At 45.8% G+C, this 21,903-nt stretch overlaps 2 protein-coding genes across 2 annotated transcripts in view; one reads left to right on the forward strand and one right to left on the reverse strand.

The window, feature by feature from the left end:
- Positions 1-21,903, reverse strand: part of LOC105922418 (M1-specific T cell receptor alpha chain-like) — a 571,536-nt gene that overhangs the window by 371,258 nt on the left and 178,375 nt on the right. The window lies entirely within an intron of this gene.
- Positions 1-21,903, forward strand: part of LOC118556338 (laminin subunit gamma-1-like) — a 50,317-nt gene that overhangs the window by 10,854 nt on the left and 17,560 nt on the right. Inside the window, exon 2 of the mRNA XM_036133013.1 lies at positions 14,489-14,793. Within this exon, the coding sequence (XP_035988906.1) occupies positions 14,489-14,793 (305 nt within the window). The remainder of the gene's footprint in view (positions 1-14,488; positions 14,794-21,903) is intronic.

A 21,903-nucleotide genomic window follows, 5' to 3' on the forward strand; every position in this document is an offset into this window, starting at 1 on the left:
TTTTACTGTGGAGGACTCAGACCTGCATCCCCAGCTCAGCAGATTTCACTCTAACTGCAGCCGCTTAGTTGTTCTAAACCAGCAAATTGATAGTTTCCTGTTCAAAAAGCTTCAGCGGCTGTTTTTCCAGCCGGTGGTCTGCTTCAGTTGGGAACCAGCGGGGACCTTTGAGCCCACTGTAGGAACACTGTAAGCTGACTCTCTGGTGGGAGCAGACGTCACTGTGGGAACGGCGCTGGACGGAAAAAGCAGCAGCTTTGACCTGGAGGAGAGCGAAGTGTGTCACAGCAACATGGAGGCAGAGGAGCTTTACCCAGGAAGTGAAGCGAGGGCCCCGGGGGCCTCTGGGAGGGGGGGGGGTATCATTACAGACGACGTGGAGTCTGAGGGAGCAGAGGTGCTTTACAGGAACAAGCAGATGCATGCAGGGTAATTTTAGCTGTGCTGGCGGGGAGGAGGGTCGGCTAAAGCCTGACAGCGTCTCTGAGCTGGAGGAGGGTAAACGCGCGGCGTGTGGACAGATTAACGACACGCTCCATCACACAGGCTTTGCTTTTAAAACCTGACGGCGGAAGGAAAACGTGTTGGTTTGAGAAGCTGACGGTTCTGGTGTTGGTTCTGAACTCCTTCAGGCTATCAGTTAACGCCGCAGCTCCGGTGGAGCTGAGCGGGTTAAACCAGCAGCATGGTCCCATATTATTTAATATCTAAAAATCCCACAGGTAGAAAGTACAGTTTTAGCTTGGGCTGAAAACTATTCACAAAATATCTTTCCTGGACATCATTTCTCAAAACCTCAACATGAAGCTGAAATGAGCCACTTTTTTAAAAAAGGTTGCTTTGGTATAAAATGTAGTTTTGGTAAGAAAACCACTCAGTTAGCCACGTGCGCTTCCGTCACCATGCTAACCGTGATGCACATGGTATCATGTTTTCATGTTATTAGCACGCTAACATTAAAACTCACCATATGCAGAAAGTTCTCCCCACAGTTTTCCAGCACCTAGCATGTTACTGTTAGCACGGCGTGTTAACTTTTTAGTTCCTGTCCTGGTGGAAGCATCTCAACATCGTTATCATAATATTAAGCTGTGAATATCTTCAGTATCTACCATGCTAACTTTAGCATATGCTAAATGTGTACTCTTTAGTATTTTCAGCGCTAACATTAGCACGCAAATGTTTACCTTTATGTTGATATTCTTGACATTAGAGCATTGATGTTATAATCACCGTCCCAAAAACGGTTTAAAACCTCTCCAACATGTTGCATGCTAACTTTAGCATGTTGCATGCTAACAAACAAGCAACTTCATTTCCTGATGGCTTGTGATATTGAGTTCAGCTCAACAGAACTCTCACGTTGTGTGATTAGTTCAGAGTGGGATGGTTAAGGTTACTGTGAACTGTGAACTCTGTTAATGCGTTACTTTGTTAACGCTAACAGCAGCAGGAGCTACAGGTGCCCACTGAGCTGTGAAAAAGCCTGAAACAGCTCTATGGGGGGGTGAGGGTGAGGATCCGGTTGTAGCGCCCCAAGGAACCCAGATGATTAAAATTCAGTGTGTGAACTCACATGAGACGCATGACGCACAGCAGGAGGCTGTGCAGCGCTGTTTAAACAGGAAACGTTGGACGCTGGACAGAATAAAGTTCCGGTGAATTTCAGGATAAAATCACCAACTTACGCTAGCTTGGCTAGTGTAAGCAGAACTGCGACACAGAAACACGAGGAAACAGATGGGCTTTTGGAGGATGAAATAGGATGTCTATGCGTACGGATAATTTTTAATCATTTATGAGGGACAGCAACAGAAAGGACCACATGAACTTCTGTTCTCGCCAGTACCATAACCAGAGAACCACAACCCGCACCGTATTTGATGTGAGCATGGCGTCAGACTAAGTTCTGAACAGAGTGACCGGATCCATCTCAGCCGTTTCTGTCTAGGCTAGGTTAGGCTAGGGTTAGGGTTAGGGTTAACCTAGCCCTAACCCAAGCCTTTGTTTTCAGCGTGAGGGTCGGTGTAGCGTGACAGGAAAATACTCGTGACTCATGCTAACTGCATGAGGCTTGAGAGCTCTGGCTCACTCTGACTAGGACTTCTTTACTTTCACCACAACAACGAGTTTTATTCCTTTTTTAAAGAAAACTCACTAATCAGAAAACTCACTAGTCTGAAGACTTGCTGCCTGTTTTATCTGCAGAACATCGAACATCCAGAGTTGAAATTACAGCCGAAGCTGAAACCTTCCAGCCGTCAGCTCTGAGAAACAGACTGAAGCCGGTTGGTGTTTATTTGTGAAACAGAGGAGCGGATCCTCTCTCTGCAGGCTTGGATCAGTCTGCAGGATCTGAGGGTTTTAATAATCGGATGAACAGATCATATCTGAAGGGGTTCCTTCGCCGCTCGTCTTGTTTACGTCTCACAGATCTGAGCGAGACGCCCGACTGATGTGGGTTTTTATTTGTCGGAGCGGATCTTTTTTCCTCCCTTTGCTTTGCTGCTGCTTTTATTTCTCCTGGAGAACTTGATGTTCCTGATTGCTGCTGGTTTAATCCTGTAAATGAAGGGCGGGAGGCTTTACACTGAGGCGTTAAGGTTTTAGGATTGTGTGAAGGAAAAGATAAGATTCAGTACAACAAAACATGAGGAAACTGACGGGGAATAATTAAGGCTAAACCTGCTGATTCTTCATCAGAGTGATGGAATATCTGACAAACATGAAGGTTTATAGGTAAAATCCATCTGTGGTTTATCTGTTATTTCACAGTTTAATGTTCAGATTAGTCAGAGGCTTGTTCCTATTTAAACGTCGCCTTTAGATCCAGAGCTAATAAAGCAACAACTCAAAGCTCAGCGAGACGAGCATAAAATCTAACAGCCTGTAACAGAATCGGGTTCACTCAAAGTTTTAACACACAGATGGTTTCCTGAAGCAGCTGATTTCTCATTTAAAGGTCACCGAGTTCCTTTAGAAATTAGCTTCAGCGCTTTTTTTTCTGTTTGAGTCGGTTCTTTAAAAACCTGCCGCTGCTCCACATTTATTAGCTCCACAAAGCAAAGGTCAGCGAAGCAGAACTACACCCATCAACCTGCTTGAGTCACCGCTCTTTAGAGACACAAACAGGTTTTAAGTTTTTTTATCCACTGTTTACATCATACAGCAGTAAAAATAAATGTGGAGCTATACGACAACCTTTAGAGTATGACTATAATAGATATTTACTGAAAGAACATTATCCTTAGTAAAGCTGAAAAAGCATATAATACCATTGTTAGCACCTCTGCTACACTGCAAAAAGGGCACGAAAAGTAAGTCAAATTTTCTTGTAATTAGTGGTTTTTCCCTTGATTTGAGCAGCTAAACATTTTTGGCAAATAGGTCTTATTTAGCTGCTCAAATCAAGGGAAAATAGGATTTTTGCACTTAAAATAAGAACAAATCGTCTCCATCTTATTTCCAATGCCGGATATCTAATTATCTTATTTTAGGGGTGGAAATACTAATTCCATTGGCAAATAGTCTTATTTAGTTGCTCAAATCACGGAAAAATATACTTATTTCAAGAAAATGTTACTTACTTTTGGTTCCCTTTTTGCAGTGTAATAACTCAGAAGCACTGAATTGTGGCTCGTTTTTCAGGTTAATTAATTCTCTGACGTGTTGCTGATCAGACCGTTAAACAAGTCCAGTAAAAAGCTACAGGTTTAGTTCACATTTCAGCAGTAAATGTTCAACTCCTTTGGCTAAAGTTGAGCCAAAACATGAGCAAAGACAACGTAGGCACGCTAAATTATTTATTGTTGACATAAGTATGCTAACATTAGCACACCAAAGTTAATATTAGCTTCAGTGTGCTAATATTAGCACACCAAAGCTAATATTAACTTTTAATATTTAAAAAAAGACACAATTTTCTGAAAACTAGGATAATAGAAATAAAATAGAAAAGCAGACCGCTAACTCAATCATGTACAGCTAAACTTAGCATTGCCGTCTTAAAGGGAATTTATCATGTTTTTTGTATCTTAATTTTCACGTGTAAATCATTCAGTTATGGTTTCTATAAAGTGGAACAGCAAAACTTTGGTCTGAGTTCCTCACTATTGTTGCCCCACAGCCCCTCTTCTACCCCCTGATCTTAGTAGCACCCCCCCCCCCCCCACCCCTCAGGTCACGGAGCGCTACACTCCGCCCTGTTCGGCCATTTTTGTAGTCTGGGGACAGTTTAATGACGTATGACCGATCCTCTTGTAGCGTCAGCATCTTCAGCTTAGATGAATAGGGACAACTGTGGCTCAATTGGTGGAGTAGTGGTTGTCATTGCAATCAGAAGGTTGTGGGTTTGATTCCAGCTTCCTCCAGTCACACATGTGTCTCAGGGCAAGGCACTTAACTCCAAGTTGAACTACTGATCTGCATAGTGGTATATGAATGTGCATGCAATTGGGTAAACAGAAGTTCAGTTCATTTACCGTTTACAAAATCACTCAGAGTAATAAAAATTACAGTTTCACAAAATTGGTAAATTGGAAGTTCATGACCTTGTTTAGCAGCTCTGCAGCAAATATTGTAGAATTTGCCGTGAATCTAAAGATACCTGCTCAGCTCCTGGTCAGACATTAACATTTCCTGCACTCCTACAGACTCCAAGTACACAACAACATGGATTTAAGGGCTAAAAAAGTGAATTTTGCAGGACATCAACCCTCTAAGCATGCCTTTATTCAGAAAAAATAAAGTGGACAATAACTGACAATCTTTTTGTTTCTTTTGTCTATTTAGTTAAAAAAAACATCCAACGTACCACAACAGATTATATTTTTTCAGCGTTACGCCTTTTGCTGCGTTTCAAGGATTAGTTACTGACCAGTAGTCTTCAGACACCTTTACCTGTGTGTGTGTATATATAAAATAATCTGGAATATATATATTTTTTCCCAAGTTGTGATGATGATCAGTGCTTCATGGGGGCTATCGGGGGCCCAGTAGCAGCTCCTGGCCCTGAGGCCCCTCCCAGCGTTGAAGCGGCCCTGTTCCTGGTGTTTAGCCACAGGCCTCAGCTGCAGGTGAAGGTTTTACTCGTCCTGTGTTCACAGCTGTGGGGGCCGTTGTGTGGGGGGGGCCCTGTGCCGCGTCCTGCTGGGCCCCCTTGTCCCTGACGATGGTGGGGGGTGCAGCCGTTGGCTCCTGACGTCCTGGTGTGGCGACACCTCAAGGCGGGGAGGCTGCTTCCTTGGTGGTCTCTGTAAACTTTCAGCAAACACGGCGATGTTTGAAGACAGAGGTGGGGGAGGGGGGGGAGGAGGGGGCCTGGGGGGGGGGGGGGGGGGGGGGGGGGTGATTAGATCAGATCTTCCTCTCTGAGCCGGTGGGAATCCGCTGCAGGCGCTAAGTTCCTGAGATAAACCTCAGACTAATGAGAGCCGCTGGTTCTGCTCTGACTGATTTCAGGCTTAATGCACAGACATGAAAAAAGCCAAGAAGCTGCAGCTTCTGCGGCTCGTGGATCTTTTCTGCGGTTCTCTTGAAGCCCAGAGATGAGTTCCTGGAGAACTGAGAAGATGATGGATGGAGGCGCTAAACAGTCTGCTCTCCTTAATTAAAAGCTGGAAGATTAAACCTCTCAGAATGTTAAAGTTTAAGACGCGGAAGAAGTAAAAGATGCGGTGAGATTCTGACTAAAAACTTCCTGAACTCTAAACAAGTTCATACAAGGTTTAAAACACAGCTTTTGGTGGTTTTCAGTTTAAATGTCTGATAGATTTATTCATCTGCGTTCAAACTAATAAATGATATTGATTGGTGATTTGAACTGGGATTGTCGAACATCTGATGATATTAGAGCATATTGTCTGTTAACGTGACTCAGATCATTAACAGTTCTACACCAGGATAGATCTGGTCTTCTTGATCATGATTACTAATACCCACACAAATATTCAGCCACAGCATGTTTAATGGTCACTGTGTGATGCTCAGGGATACAAAAATGCCAAAAATCAACCAACTGGTGTCAAAAAAAAATTTTTCACTAATGTTACTGAACATAACATTTAGTTATTTAGTTAATTATGTTAAATGACAGATTCCTGTGGGACATTGATCAGCAGTTCATTTGTCTGGCTTTACTTTGTGAAGGTTTTAGCCATTTAAAATAAAAACATGCCGTCTATAAAGTCATAAGAATAAAAGGCCTAAACTAAGATGCTTATGAGAGAATTGGCCTATGAGCAAAAGCAACAAACTCTGGTTTGGATGTTGTTTAGGTGTCTTCCATCAGAAAAGAAACACAAGCTGTAAACAGTGTGTACAACCTGGTGGTCTAACATCACGTTATTAGAAATTAAAAAAAGAGTCCCTAAAGGCTTAATTTTAGGGCCCACTCTATTCAGCATTTCCATAAACACACAGCTCTGCATCTCTATGCTGATGACTCTGTGATCTACTGTTATAAATCCACTGATTTTGTCTTTCAACATCTGCCGGCTTCCTTTGGCACCATTCAGTCTCAGCTTTCAGAACTACGGTTGGTACTGAATGCAGGTAAAAATAAAGGTATTTTATTTGCTAATAGAACGTTTCCTTATCTAAGCCCATTATTGTCACAAAACAAGGACGGTACGTTGATTTTGATCGTCTATAAACACCTTGGCGTACATATCCATGATGCTTTAGCTAAAGCTAGGATAATTTTATTAAAATAAGTTACGTTTCTCATATCAGGCCATCTTCATGACGGTTCCAGACTGCGGACATATTGTCTGTATGGACGCCTGTCAGCTCTTTAGCTAGCAGAAGCTGCTAACTGCTGGATGCTGTGACTCATGGAGCGCTTAGATTCAGTAAAAACACTCATCACTGCACCTTGTTCTCGTTGGTAGTCCCGCCCTCACTACATACGTTTAAATGTGTGATTGCTGGCGTAAATTGTTGTAATTTTATGTGTGTGAACAGGTCTCTCTTGTAAATGAGACTTGAGGGACTAACGTGTATAAATAAAGGATTAATAATGAAAATGCACAGCTAGCGAGTGGAAACTAACGAGTAACGTGTTTATATCAGCGCGTCAGAATGATATTAACCAACAGATAAGGCGAAGGCCCTGGACTCAAAGGACAGAGGGGCAGGATGAGACATGAAGGCATCTGATTGGTTGTTTCCATTCGGGCCGAAGGGCAGGGATTGGTCAGAGTTTTTACAGAGATCTCATTTTTTAACCTCCTTTTTCTGAATATATAATAATGTATTGACTGTCAGGATGGATGATTTCACCCAGAAGGACAAAAAGTGTTTCTGAGCAGGATTACCAGCTGCAGCTTTAAATTTTAACTGAAGTTTTCTATTAATTTTCTCAGGATTTGTTCTCTTTCTCCGTCTCTCAGGTTCCAGCTGAGATCTTTGTGACGTTTTAATGTTTGGCAGCTTGTTCCTCAGATGATCTTCATCAGAGCTCCTCCTCCTCCTCCTCTGATTAAAGCCTTCAGGCTGCAGACTCGTTATCAGCTGCAGCTCTTGTCTGTGCAGGACGCACACACCGTCGGCCAATCAGAGCTCCCGCTGCTCTGTTTATCAAACAGCAGGAGCGATGAAGGAGATACGAGCGTTTGCTCCTCTTCAGCTCTGATTTCATGCTTCATGTGTGTCCGCTCTCCGTCACACAGGACCGGATCAGAACTTTGAGCTGAATGAACCTCAGCATTTAGAGGCAAAGCCGTCAGGAGCTCATTGGAGTAACGTCAGGTGATTCCAGGTGGGATCAGCTGGGCCTGTCTGACTGTGCCCACCTGAGCAGGTGTGCTGCAAACAAACCCGCCTCGCTGGTTCTGGACATTCCTGAGACTCGCAGCGCGTTAATGTGTAACTGCAGCTTCACCGCCGCCTAACGTTCACCAGACATGAATCTCCTGATGTCGGGTTCTGCTGCACCAGAATCCAGCCGGTTCTGACCCGTTTCAGACGTTTCTGCAGACGCTATCTCTGTCAGAATACAAGTTTAAAAAAAGCTCTTTCACCTTCCTGGTCTGGCAGAGCTCAGAGTAATCAGATTACTGTGCAGCACCGGGTCGGTCCCAGCCACTGAGCTCTATTATACACTGGAGTGCTAATCACCGTCTGTTTGAACGAGTCGCTTTGAAGCCACCAGCCGCCATATTGGTACTCCCTATTTCCCCCCAGTAACTAGGGAATATGTGCGCTACAGCATCGAATAACGAGGATTTTCTCATGTTCAGGGGGGGGCTTAAGACTTTTAAAATGTCAAATGCCATATACTTTTATGTTATGTTCTAAAACTATCAAGTACTGAGAAAGTCATGTGCTGATATATTTTGCATTTTATTCATTTAAATATATATGTTTAACATTTATAAATATATAAATAACAATATACAAAAACATATATTTACATATGTGTATACATATATATACATATATACATATACACATACTTATATACAGTGTTGGGGAGTAACGGATTACATGTAACGACGTTACGTAATTTAATTACAAAAAAAGAGTAACTGTAATTTGTTACAATTACATTGAGAAAATATGTAATTCAGTTACAGTTACTTCCGAAAATATTAAGAATTACAAATTTAGTTACATTTTTTAAAAATTATAAAGAAAAACCTTTGCGAAATATGTAATATTTTTATTGCTTTGCGCCCTGTATCGCCGTTTCCCGCTACGGCTCCTTGTCTCTATCACTCTGATGATCCATCCTGTGCTGGTGGAGCCTTCTGAAAGAACAGCAAGCGAGCGGACGTTTCACGGTTTTATTTCAGCTCAAGCAGCGCATCAAAAATGACAGCCTTCAAGCTTGTTGACAGCCACCTCTTGTTATCCACACACAACAATAAACCGTGAGAGCCGACGTGTGTTGTGAAACTGCAAAACTTTATCTTAAGCGGAAAATCAAATGCGTGTCTACACACAGCTCAGCGTTCACAGTGTTGCGTTCGTGAGCGTCGGAAAGCTATGGTGAATTCAGGAGCATGGGACATTTCAGTTTTACAACGAAAAAGGCAGAAAACGGAACAGAACTTAACTCATACAATAATGTATTTATCCAGAAACAGTGTGGGCTTTCTTACAATACTGAATGATCTATAATTGTATTTCTGTTATTTTTGATTATGCACATCTGCTAGCTTTTTATTCTAAAAAAATCTATAATATTACAGCAGCAAATTATCAAAGTTTTTCAAAGCCTGTTTAAAAGCTCCAAATGGGGCTTCAGATCATACAGCAACAATTGTGCTGTCATTGTTTTACAGGGCAGAATTTGTATTTGCTGACTCTTGTCCTTTAACTACTGATGGATTTACAGGAATAGTCATACAAGTGTCAATTCCCAATTCCGCTTTTTTAAGGTTCACATTCAGTTCTCAAAAATTAAATGTTGAACATGGGTCAATACTCATTAAAACCTTAAAGTAATCAAAAAGTAATCAAAAGTAATTAGTTACATTACTTTTTAAAAGTAATCGAAAAAGTTACACTACAATTACATTTTAAACAAAGTAACTTGTAACTGTAACGGATTACATTTTTAAAGTAACTTACCCAACACTGCTTATATATACATATATATATATATATATATTTAATATGAATAATATATAAAATATTTCAGCAGCTAATTTCCTAGTAGTTAATAGTGTTAGTACATCCACTGACTGTAGAATTACCTGTGAAACGTTTTCACACAGCCAGAAAACTGCTTGTTGTTGCAACCAAATCCTGTGGGATTCTGGGAGAGTAGGGAGTAGCAAGATGGCGGCCAGTGACTTCAGTTTTTCAGCCAATCAGCACTCCAGTGTATTATATAGCTCAGTGGTCCCAGCGGGTCGGTTCTGCAGCCTGCAGGCCGAGGCTCAGATCCTCTGGTTCTAAAGTCAAAGCAGCCATTGTTCCCCAGAGAAGAATGCGATGAGCTCATGGGAGGAAATCTAATTGGCCCGCGCTGCTAGCAGAGCCCCCCCCCCCCCCCCCCACCCCCCGGCCTCAGGCCGACCCCGAGGCTCTGCTTGGAATCCATCCAGAACACGGTGAGTCAGAAGGTCCAGAATCTGAAGGTTCTGATCTGTTCTGCTGACAAGCAGCTGGTTCTGAACTTCCTGAACACCGACAGCAGCTTCCTGTCCTCCTCCGTCCTCCTGTCTCCTCTGACTGGGACGACTAACACCTGCCCCGTCCTGGTCCTGGTTCTGGTTCTGGTTCTGGTTCTGGTCCTGGTTCTGGTCCTGGTTCTGGTCCTGGTTCTGGTTCTGGTTCTGTACCCTGGAGACATCAGCAGGTGGAGACATTCAGACCTAAGCGGTCCTCAGGCGTCTCACTGATTGGATGACAGTCTGTAGGAACCGTTTGACCCAGAATGGATCAGAACCGTTTATGGATCTCTGGAGACGTCCCGTCTGCTGAAGGAGCTCCTGTCTGCGGAGACACTTCCTGTCTCCATATATGGGCAGGAGAAGCTCCCCTTCCCCCTCCCTGGTCTCCTCCGTTTGTCCAGCGTCACTCTCCCCGACGGAAACACATTCCAGCCGTCGCCGTGCCCCCCCCCCCCCCCCCCCTCCCCCAGAGTCCCCCCCCCCCCCCCCCCGAGTCCCCCCCCCCCCCCCCCCCCCCCCAGAGTCCCCCTCCCCCCCCCCCCCCCCCCCCGGGTCCCCCCCCCCTGAGAAAGAAAGGCTTCTTCCTGCGCCTCCTTTCATGTCCCGCTCAGTCTGGAGGCTCCTGCAGGGTCAGCGCTCCACAATGGCCGGGTCACCTGGGCTTAAAGCTCCACCTGCTAATTGCAGACGCGGCCGTTAGCTTCACAGACGTCTTAACGGCAGATTAAACGCGCCGCTTTTCTCTGCCTCTCTGGATCAAAGGTGGAGTTCAGCTTTTGTTAGAACGCCACTTTTAAAGCAGATTAAAGCAGGACGGAACGTCTGAGGGGAAGAAGACGTTCTAATGGCGGCTAAGAACAGCGGTTCTGTTAAAGAACGCTTTAAAAGCGCTTAACAGAATTGTTCTGGACGTCCTGCTGGTCTCCTGCAGGATTCTGGAGGACCACCAGGGGGCAGTACTGAGGTTCTCCTCCGTTAAAATCAACCTGTCTGAGCGAGCAGAACCAGTCCACGCGGTTCTGACCCGTTTTATGGTTCCTAAACTGGTTCCAGGGTTTTAGGGAAAACTTTCAGCCTTTTCAGAACCGGGTTTAATCACCAAGCGTCACAGAACCGGGACCAAAACGTTTTAGGTCAGACCCGCTTCCTGCCTGGAGCGGGCCGGTGCTGAGCTTTGGTTCCTGGAACTGAACCTGGGTCAGAACTGGGTTCTAGTTCAGCGACCATCTCTGGTAGAAACGTTCTGTTGAACAGAACCGCCTCCAGGTGCCGGTCCGGTTCTGCTTGTTTTTTCAGGATCCGTGGCTCCAGGTCTGCATCTGGACCTCAGACTGGAGTTTCCGGGTCGTTTGCAGACGCTGGAGGAGTCAGTGGGCCTGGTTCTTTAGGCCCGGTTGTTTAGGCCCGGTTCTTTAGGCCTGGTTCTTTATGCCTGGTTCTTTAGGCCCGGTTCTTTAGGCCCGGTTGTTTAGGCCCGGTTCTTTAGGCCCGGTTCTTTAGGCCCGGTTCTTTAGGCCTGGTTCTTTAGGCCCGGTTCTTTAGGCCCGGTTCTTTAGGCCCGGTTCTTTAAGCCCGGTTCTTTAGGCCCGGTTCTTTAGGCCCGGTTCTTTAGGCCCGGTTCTGCTCTGGACTCCATGAGGCGGAGGGTTCTGAGGTTCTGGTAGACGGGGACAGGCGTCTCTTTGTCCTGCGCTGAATGTGCTGATTGTCCTGTCGGGTCCATCAGCGCCTCCGACTCGTCCCACTCCATGTTTGAGCAGCAGCTGGCCCCCCCCCCCCCTCCCCCCCCCCTCCATTGTTTCCACGGCAGCAGCAGCCGTCCCCTCGGCCAATCAGAGGCGGCGGCGGCCACCTGCGGCCTCGCTGCTGTTTGCCTGCCGCTGACGGAGGCGGCTTCATGGTGTTCCTGTTACACTTCCTGTTTGGAGCCTTGATCCGAGGCCAGAGCGGTTCTGCTGGGACCGGTTCAGGTCCAAACGATGCTCCAGATGTTCTGTTGGATGGGGGGGGGGGTTCTGGGGTCATGTGACGGTGAAGCTCAGTTTAAAGGTGTTAAAAAGACCCGATTGATCGTTTTCAGAACAAAAGCTGCAGATGAGCCAACAGGTTCTGGTTCTGTTGGACCACACAGGTTCTGGTTCTGCCCAGAATTAGTTCTGTTGAAGATTTACTGCGTTGTTTTTCTCAGGATCCAGTAACTTAGTTTGAGTCATTTAACGTGAAGCTGCTGGATTAGTTTGTCTTTAAGAAAAGAAACACAGATTCTAACTAAAGTATCTAATAAATGTTCTTAATGATCTAAAGTTAAAACGTCTGAAACCAAACATTAAATTCAGCAGCTTTTAAAACACTAAGGCTGAACTTTAATTAAAATAATCCAGTCAGACGCAGTTAAACCCAAAAATATTCACACCTCTGGCAGATTTAGGTTAACTCTATTAAACCTAAAGTCCTGGCTGTGGCGCTGAAGATTAGGGTGATGGTTGGGAGGCTCTCCAGGAGAAAACAGCAGCTATGTTCTACTGATAGTTGAGCTTTATTGTTTCCCTTTATTCATCCAAATGTTCCTCTAAACGTGTATTTTTTATTTTATTTCATACCGGATCTGTTCAGACAGGAAATGGACCAGAGGTCAGAATCATCCAGGGTTCTTCTTCTGGGCTTTAATGTTGACCTCCAGGGACGGCGGGGCTTTGACTAGGACCTTTCCTGGTTTCCTCTCAGCAGCTCGTCTCAGTCGTCCTCTCCGGGAGTCTAGCTGCTCCACTTTGGACCCGGTTCAGCCGGAACCGTCCTCTGACACACGACCGGTTCCTTTACCCGTTCTACGGGAAAGTTTCATCCCAACAGAACCTGATGAGCAGATTTAAGTGTCCATGCTCCGGTTCTGACCCGTTTTAGCCGCGGAGCAGCAACGCTGAGTCTGTAGCTCTGCAGTTAAAGCCCTCAGACTTTGATTTGGACCCTGAAGCCACATCCAGCTGCAGAGCGGTTCTGGTTCTGGTCTCTGACCCGGTTTGATCCACTTTACAGGGTTTCTGTTGGCAGTAAATCTGACTCCACCCTGCAGTCAAACCTCAGCGCCTCCTGATAACCTTGAGTTCATCCCCAGACACGTGCACACGCCTACACGTGCACACGCCTACACACATGCACACGCCTACACACGTGCACACCTGGTGGCGGTGTGTTTGCATTGTTTCCTGTAATAAACCCCGCCCTCTGTGAGCCAATCAGCTGCTCTGTTTGCCCCGGGCCCCCAGGGGCCTCCTGTCAGCTCTCTGTTTACGCTGCAGATTCTTTCTCTGAGCAAACAGCCAAACCTCACGCCGTCACAGCCAACCTGAACGCTGTGACCCGCCGGCGCTGGTGGCTGGACCTGCTCGGACCCGCCCAGAACCACCCTCCTGACCCGGACCTAAAGGAGCGGGCCGCTGCTCCGTCACGAGCACAACAGTCAGAACCGGTCCCAGCTTAGGAGCAGAACATCAGGTCCAGAAAGTTCTGGAAGCAGAAAAACATGTGAGGAAAGACTGAAAGTCTGGCATGGCTTCATTTAGTTTAGTCTGAATGAACACATTTCATCATTGTGTTACTGAGATAATAAAGATTCTACTGATACTATTAATAATAATAATAATAATAATAATATTATTATTATTATTATTATTATTATTATTATTATTATTATTATTAATAATAATAATAATAATAATAATAATAATAATAGTAATAATAGTAATAATAGTAATAATAATAATAATAATATAAATCGTGTATTTTATTGGTGGATGGATCATCACATGTCTGCTCCTTTGTTCTGGACTGGTGGAAACCTTTCGTCTCGGGTCCAGATGTTCTGGCTGTGCTCTTCCTCACGTGGTTCCATCGCCTGTTCTGCCAGAACCGTGGATTCTGAGCAGAACCGCTGCAGACAGAACCACTAACCGCATGCCTCCAGGCAGAATGAAATGTTCTGACACTAATGACCCGGTAAAGAACCGGGTTTTAACAGGAAGTCAGGGGTCAGAACCTTCAGCTGGTCCTCACACCATCGACTACAGCTAGCTTAGCTTTCTGATAAATTAACATAAATGAGACGTTTAGCTTTCACAGAACCTGATGCCTCTATATAATAATTAAATATTGTACGTTTCTCTCATCTTTAGGTTCTTAGAGCCCCAGTGAAGAGGCCGAGGGCCACAGGCCCCTGGTTTAGGGCTTTCTTTAAACATCTTTAAACGTCTTTAAACATCTAAAAGCAGATCTAGACGTTGGAGAAATGTCTCCATGTCTCGCCTGGAGAACCAGGCCTCTCCTCCTGACCTCCTGACCTCCTGACCTCCTGCATGTTCTCTCTGCAGGTAAGGCCTTCGACATCACCTACGTCCGCCTCAAGTTCCACACCAGCCGGCCGGAGAGCTTCGTCATCTACAAGCGCAGCAGCGAGGGCGCCCCCTGGGTTCCCTACCAGTACTACAGCGGCTCCTGCGAGAAGACCTACAGGAAGCAGAACCGCGGCTTCATCCGCACCGGCGGCGACGAGCAGGAGGCGCTCTGCACCGACGACTTCAGCGACATCTCGCCGCTCACCGGGGGGAACGTGGCCTTCTCCACGCTGGAGGGCCGACCCAGCGCCTACAACTTCGACCACAGCCCCGTCCTCCAGGTCAGGCTCCGGTTCTCGCCGCTCTGAGCGTGAAAACATCAAAATGTTCTGCAGGGTGAGGAATGAGGATAAAGATGGTGTGATGTAGCGTCAGAGCTGTGGGAGCAGAAACACTGAGAACAGGGAGAAGCTCGTTAAGAACAGCAATAAATTAAACTCAATTACATTTCATTTATAAAGCTCCAATTAACATCCCATCATCTCAAGGCTCTTTCCAAAGTCAGCTTCCATCAGATCCTCCAGGTTGGTGAGAAAGTTTCCTCTCTAAGGAAACCCAGCAGGTTGCATCAAGTCTCTCCAAGCAGCATTCACTCCTCCTGAAAGAGCGTAGAGCCACAGTGGACAGTCGTCTGCATTGTTGATGGCTTTGCAGCAATCCCTCATACTGAGCATGCATGAAGCGACAGTGGAGAGGAAAACTCCCTTTTAACAGGGAGGAGAACCTCCAGCAGAACCAGAACCAGGCTCAGTGTGAACGCTCATCTGCCTCCACCCACTGGGGCTTAGAGAAGACAGAGCAGAGACACAGAAAGCACAGAAGCTCACACTGACCCAGGAGTACTTTCTATGTTAGAGAAGACAGAGCAGAGACACAGAAAGCACAGAAGCTCACATTGACCCAGGAGTACTTTCTATGTTAGAGAAGACAGAGCAGAGACACAGAAAGCTCAGAAGCTCACATTGACCCAGGAGTACTTTCTATGGTAGAGAAGACAGAGCAGAGACACAGAAAGCTCAGAAGCTCACATTGACCCAGGAGTACTTTCTATGTTAGAGAAGACAGAGCAGAGACACAGAAAGCACAGAAGCTCACATTGACCCAGGAGTACTTTCTATGTTAGAGAAGACAGAGCAGAGACACAGAAAGCTCAGAAGCTCACATTGACCCAGGAGTACTTTCTATGTTAGAGAAGACAGAGCAGAGACACAGAAAGCACAGAAGCTCACATTGACCCAGGAGTACTTTCTATGTTAGAGAAGACAGAGCAGAGACACAGAAAGCACAGAAGCTCACATTGACCCAGGAGTACTTTCTATGTTAGAGAAGACAGAGCAGAGACACAGAAAGCACAGAAGCTCACATTGACCCAGGAGTACTTTCTATGTTAGAGAAGACAGAGCAGAGACACAGAAAGCACAGAAGCTCACATTGACCCAGGAGTACTTTCTATGTTAGAGAAGACAGAGCAGAGACACAGAAAGCTCAGAAGCTCACATTGACCCAGGAGTACTTTCTATGTTAGAGAAGACAGAGCAGAGACACAGAAAGCTCAGAAGCTCACATTGACCCAGGAGTACTTTCTATGGTAGAGAAGACAGAGCAGAGACACAGAAAGCTCAGAAGCTCACATTGACCCAGGAGTACTTTCTATGGTAGAGAAGACAGAGCAGAGACACAGAAAGCACAGAAGCTCACATTGACCCAGGAGTACTTTCTATGTTAGATGGTAATAGAGGATGATCTGCCTCCCCTGATGATGTCACAGCTAACAGAACACCAGATCAGGTGTACCTTCTATGAAGAGAAAAATGACAGAGAAAGCTCACATTGACCCAGGAATCCAGTAGATGATCTGAAGGATTCCACTGAACTGACAGAACCGTCCAGAACCGTCGTTCATGGACAGCTGATAGAACCAGGAGGAGAGAAACCTGGTCCGGCTGAGATTTCCTCTGTCAGGAGCTCCATCATCCAGGAGGAGCTGAGGGAGGAGCTGCTGCTCCTCAGGGTTGTGAGGAGGAACCGGCACACTGATCTCAGACCTGCTGCCAGGAACCAGAGGTTTGATGGTTGGTCACAGGTTCTGCAGCTGTAAGTCGGATCAGAACCAGAACAGAGGACGGTTCCTGCCGTTTGGTTCCATCCTCTCTGAGCAGGACAGAGTTTCTTCAGTCTGCAGTCAGGTTGCTGGTTCCAAGCCAAGTGTTGGACAGGCTAGCGGGAAACGCCCCCAGGTTTCCCACCGCAGCAGCAGCTCTGTTTGGCATGACAGAGGAGCAGCTGGAGGAGCTCCTTCCTCCTCCTCCTCCTCCTCCTCCTCCTCCTCCTCCTCCTCCTCCTGGGATTCCTTCTCTTTGGTTCGGTTGCCTAATAACTGGAAAGCAGATTGTTTTCATTCCTTCTTGTCTTGCACCATGTTGTGAAATCTCCTCTGCAGAGTTCTAAGAGCGTCTAACGGTTCTGTTTTTCACTTCCAGCCAAAATGTTTACAGAACAAAAAGAACAAACCCCCCCCCCCGACACAGGAGATGTAGAAATGTCCATTAATGGGACTGAAGGCCAACACTGACCCAGTAGGTGCTTACTGGACCTTCATAGTCTTCATCAGTCTGCTGCTGAGCTCTGGATCACGCTCCATCATGGTTCCTCCATCATGGTTCTGTCCATCATGGTTCCTCCATCATGGTTCCTCCACCATGGTCCAGAACTCTGGTTCTTCCTCCAGGAGCAGTCCTGCTGCCATCTTGGTTCTTTCTCCTTCAGCCTTCCAGCAGCCAGACTGGTCCAGGGCCCTGACCGTTGACCTTTAACCTGCCAGTTGGAGGTGGATCTCCTGGGTTCTGCTCATTTCTCTGAGCTTTCCGCTCTGACCTGGGCTGAAGCTGCTGGACGTCCATCCTGGACAGGTTGGCAGCTGCTGAGATGTTCTCCTCTGGGGATCCTCTTCCTCTTGCTAAGCTTTGAGCTCCACTGACTGAAGATCCCACAGATTCCTCCTCGGTGAAGCAGCAGAGAAGGTCCGTCCCTACTGGTCCGCTCTGGTTATCACCAACTGAAGGCTGGACGGCGCCTCCTTCTCTGCTCCTCTGACGTTTCGCTCACGTTTAACCTGATTTTAACCTGACCTGGCTGAGCTCAGAGGAGATCATGCAGGAACAGATTTTTATGACTGATGGAGCTCAGGTTCCACTTTCTGATGTTTTTGGTGCTCCGCTGTCATATCAGGTGGTTCTGTGGTTCCCCCCCGTTAAAGGTGAAGGTTGATGACCTTCTCATTCACCGTCCTGAAGGATGCTTCCTTCCTCTCTCCTCCTGGACCTCCTGTCGGTGTAAAAGAACAGAATTAGCTGCTCAGCTCTAAACTTCCTTATTTGACCTGCTGGCATGAAGCTATTTATACCAAAGCTGGGACTCTTTTGGAGGAGACGGTCAGCCGGTCACATTCCTGCCATCTGTCATCTCCGGGTCCGCTTTGGGAAATAACCGCCAGCTGAGGCGGTCCGCCTCCAGGCAGCTGACCCGCCAGGCCCAGATCCCTGAAGGTGGACCCGGCGCCGCGTCGCCGGTTCTACAGGCTGACATGGTGGAACGTCGGTAGCCGAGCAGAGCCGTTAGGGTTCCACCAAAGCCTGGAGTCCATGTTTACAACGTTTAAAGTGTTAAACCGGTCTCACATTTAGATTGACTGGGCTTAGGTTTCTGGCTCCAGGTTTGTTCCTCCAGCCTGACGCCATGATTTCAGCTGTTAAATAAAGTTTCTCAGGCTATAAACGTACTCGGCTACTTTTACTGCTTCCCACAGCTGCTACTGATCTGTGGACTGAAAGCAGCTGAGAGGACCAGCATTTATGTGAAGTGTTTAATGTTAAAACAATAAAATAAAGGATCACTCCAACAATGCCTGATGCTAATTCAGAGTAAATTCTGAGCAGATGAAGCTGAGGATGTCTGACAGGGAGCAGCAGATGGTTTAGACGTTTTATCAGCAGGGGAACGTTTCCTTCCTGGGTTCTGTGGGAAACCTGCGTCCAGCAGGTGAAGCCGGAGTCTGTGGTTCTGCTTGGCAGCGTCTGCATTGTTGATGTCGTTGGTCTACAGCTGTGCTTTAAATGTTCCCTTGGTCTCTGGCTGCTTCATCTCTATTTAAAGGACGGATCAGGATGGTCAGACTGGCCTGGCTGGGTTTGGAGCGCTGATTTACTGCCACGCTGCTCCGGTCACATGTTTTAGAAATAAACAGAGGAGCACCCAAATCTAAGCTGATGTGCTGCAGGATTTAAAACCTGTTCTGACCAAAGGAACAATATAACGGGTCTCCTTTAAACTGGCTGTAACTATAGTTTACATTTACTAATTAACCGTGCCGAGAACGGTACGAGCTCGGTAACTGAGATAACTATGGAGTTTAAATGGATCATGAACTGAACTGAACCGAGCCAGACACAACCGCGCTAAATCTAGACCAGTTCCATGTGGGCTCGGCTCGGTTCTCTGATAACCAAGAATGCATGAGCAGACCGCGTCATCTCCTCACAGCCAGCTGACGTTTCAGACATTAATAAAAATACCAGCTTCCTTACCGTACCACACGGTCTCCAGAGATTATTCTGCTTAGCAGTGTGACGAACCTCAGCGTCTGTCGTTGTTTCCTGCGTCTCTAAATCCTGATTAGACGTTCATTTGTCTTATCCACGTCCCAAAAGCCGACTCTAAATAAATTCACCAATGGTTGCCTTCTTCGCCTGACTCTCTGCAAACAACAAAATATCACCAAGCATAACTTCCTGAATGTTACGGGCGCCGCCATTTTGATTTGCTTGAGTCCCTCCTTCAGTCCCAGAGAGCAGCAGTACCGCAGATCGTCACTAGGAGGCGAGGAACCGTGCTAGCATGATGTGTAAACGGTCATCAGAACCAAGCTCGGCTCGGTTAACTGATTCAAGCTGGGTCCGAACTCGGCATGGATCTGTTTAACAAGGGTAGTGGAAATGGGGTTTTAGACTGCATGACGCTGATCCTCTAGCCAGCTGTACACACCCACTCAGTCATGGAAAAATATTAAATATATAAATATTACCTGTGAAATCAGTGAATGTTTCAACAATTATTTTCACTCCTGATTCCTGTGTAATTGCAATTAATAAATAAAAAACAGGCTAAAAGGTTAATTTTACTTAATATTAGCCAAAAATCTCTAAATTATTGCGGTTCAAGTTCAGGAAATAATAAGAACCAGAACAGCTGAGAGAGCTGATGTATTATATTACATTGTGATTATTAACTTGACTAAAAACATCTAGATTAGCATGCTAAGGTTTGCGTGCTAGCTTTAGTGTTAGCATGCTAGCGTGGGTGGAGCCTGCTAGCGTTAGTGTTAGCATGCTAGCATGGGTGGAGCCTGCTAGTGTTAGAGTTTGCATGCTAGCATTAGTGTTAGCATGTTAGCGTTAGCATGCTAGCATTAGTGGTAGCATGCTAACAGTCAACCCTTTATATTTACTATATACTGCTGATCAGTCAGTTGTGTGATTTAAAAAAAGAATCTCACTAATTTAGAACACTGGCAAGTTTAATGATATCTTTATTTCACCATGAAACTCGTATCTTGGTTAATGATGCATCAATTTAATGTTGGAGAAAATTACAATATACCATCTGACCAATAAGAGTGGGTTTAATGGCGATGGTGTTAAATATGACGTGGAATAATGCTGACTCAGCAGTCACTGACTCCCTCCACAACGACGGAGTCAAAAATGGTCAATGCTAAGAGAGACGGCATTAGAACGTCTGATCTGGGCTGGAGAGGAACCGGACTGCTGCTCAGCGCCTTAGATAGATGGACGTCATGCATCTACATTTTTTCAACAGAAGTCATATAATTGCTTTACTGTCTTGTAATCGTTTTGCTTATAATTCAGTGTTTTAAACGTAACAGTAAAATTTTAATTTTAGTATATTTTGTTTATAATTTGTGTATATTTTGTGCAGATTAGCTGTAGTTTGTGTAACTATACCAATTATTTATATTGTAGACTTCAAACACAGCAAAGAATAAGGCAACCTGCAGAATAATCCAAGAAATTCCATCCAAAAATTCTAAAAATGCAAACAGAGGCCATGATGCTTCATGCACATGGAAGACCAAATACATCTGCATGCAATGCTGTGTGCCACTGGGCCCTGGGTGCTTTGCTAACATTCATACAGCTTAGGTGTGATGACCATCAAAGTGTTAGGAGATGCAGAGACTAAAAGGACTTGGTTATACTGTCCTACGTTCTTATAGAACTGTGGAAAGCCACAGTGATGTTTGTCACATTCAGGTTAAAGATTTTTGGCTATGATTATTATTGGTTTTCTTATTCAGTTCTAAACATTGTGCCTATATAGTGTTAAAATTTAGGTTGAAATGTTTTTAAAAGCATAAAATAAAACAATTGTTTGTATATTTACAACAGAATACAAGATCATTCTTTTTTTTTTTACAATAAATTACATTTCTGTAACTTCCTGGAAAAATGAAATCTTAGAAAAAAAGTTGATATTTGCTTTTTTTTTCATGCCCAAAGAAGATAAACAACACATATAAAAAATCTTGACTCAGGGATTCATAATTCATGCATCAGAGGGTTAAATGTCCGTGTGGCGGATGAGAGGCGGAGCAGCAGCGGACGGTCATAATCTCTGTGAACCGCGGCTGATCAGGAGGATGCTTCCCAGACAGGAAGTGGGGCTGAAGCCGTCCAGCTGTGGGAGCGTCCAGCTGTGGGAGCGTCCAGCTGTGGGAGCGTCCAGCTGTGGGAGCGTCCAGCTGTGGGAGCGTCCAGCTGTGGGAGCGTCCAGCTGTGGGAGCGTCCAGCTGTGGGAGCGCCGATGAATCGGCTCCCACTGAACCTCCGGCCCAGATGCGTCATTCCAGCAGATAACGAGACGTTTAGGGAGGATTTTCCGGAACCTCTGCGTCCGTTTGAAGGACTGCCTGAAAGATGCGACCGTCTGCTGGTTTAGTGTTTCCTACGCTCCTCGAACACATCGCTGGATGTTTGTGTTTAATGCAACAATCAGCGGCAGAGCTTCGTCCAAACAGCAGCTTTTAAATCCTGCTGGCAGAAGACGGACCGCTGGTTCTGATCGGGGAATATCTGGACTCAGAACTGCATCTCCTCACGTTTTAGTTCCTGAAGTTTAAAGAACTTCTGAATTATTCTGATCATTACAGAGTAAATCACAAGTAATGAGGTTCTGGTTCTGTTCGGCGCGGCTCGGCTGGGTGTTTACGGTTCTGCGGGCCTCCTTCCCTCCACAGAACCCGGCCCAGACCTTCCTCTCCTGATGGATGGCTAACAAATGTTCTGGAAACTGGACGGGCCCAGAACCCCCCAGAG

This window comes from Fundulus heteroclitus, unplaced genomic scaffold, assembly GCF_011125445.2.
Source record: "Fundulus heteroclitus isolate FHET01 unplaced genomic scaffold, MU-UCD_Fhet_4.1 scaffold_56, whole genome shotgun sequence".
NCBI classification, from domain to species: domain Eukaryota; kingdom Metazoa; phylum Chordata; class Actinopteri; order Cyprinodontiformes; family Fundulidae; genus Fundulus; species Fundulus heteroclitus.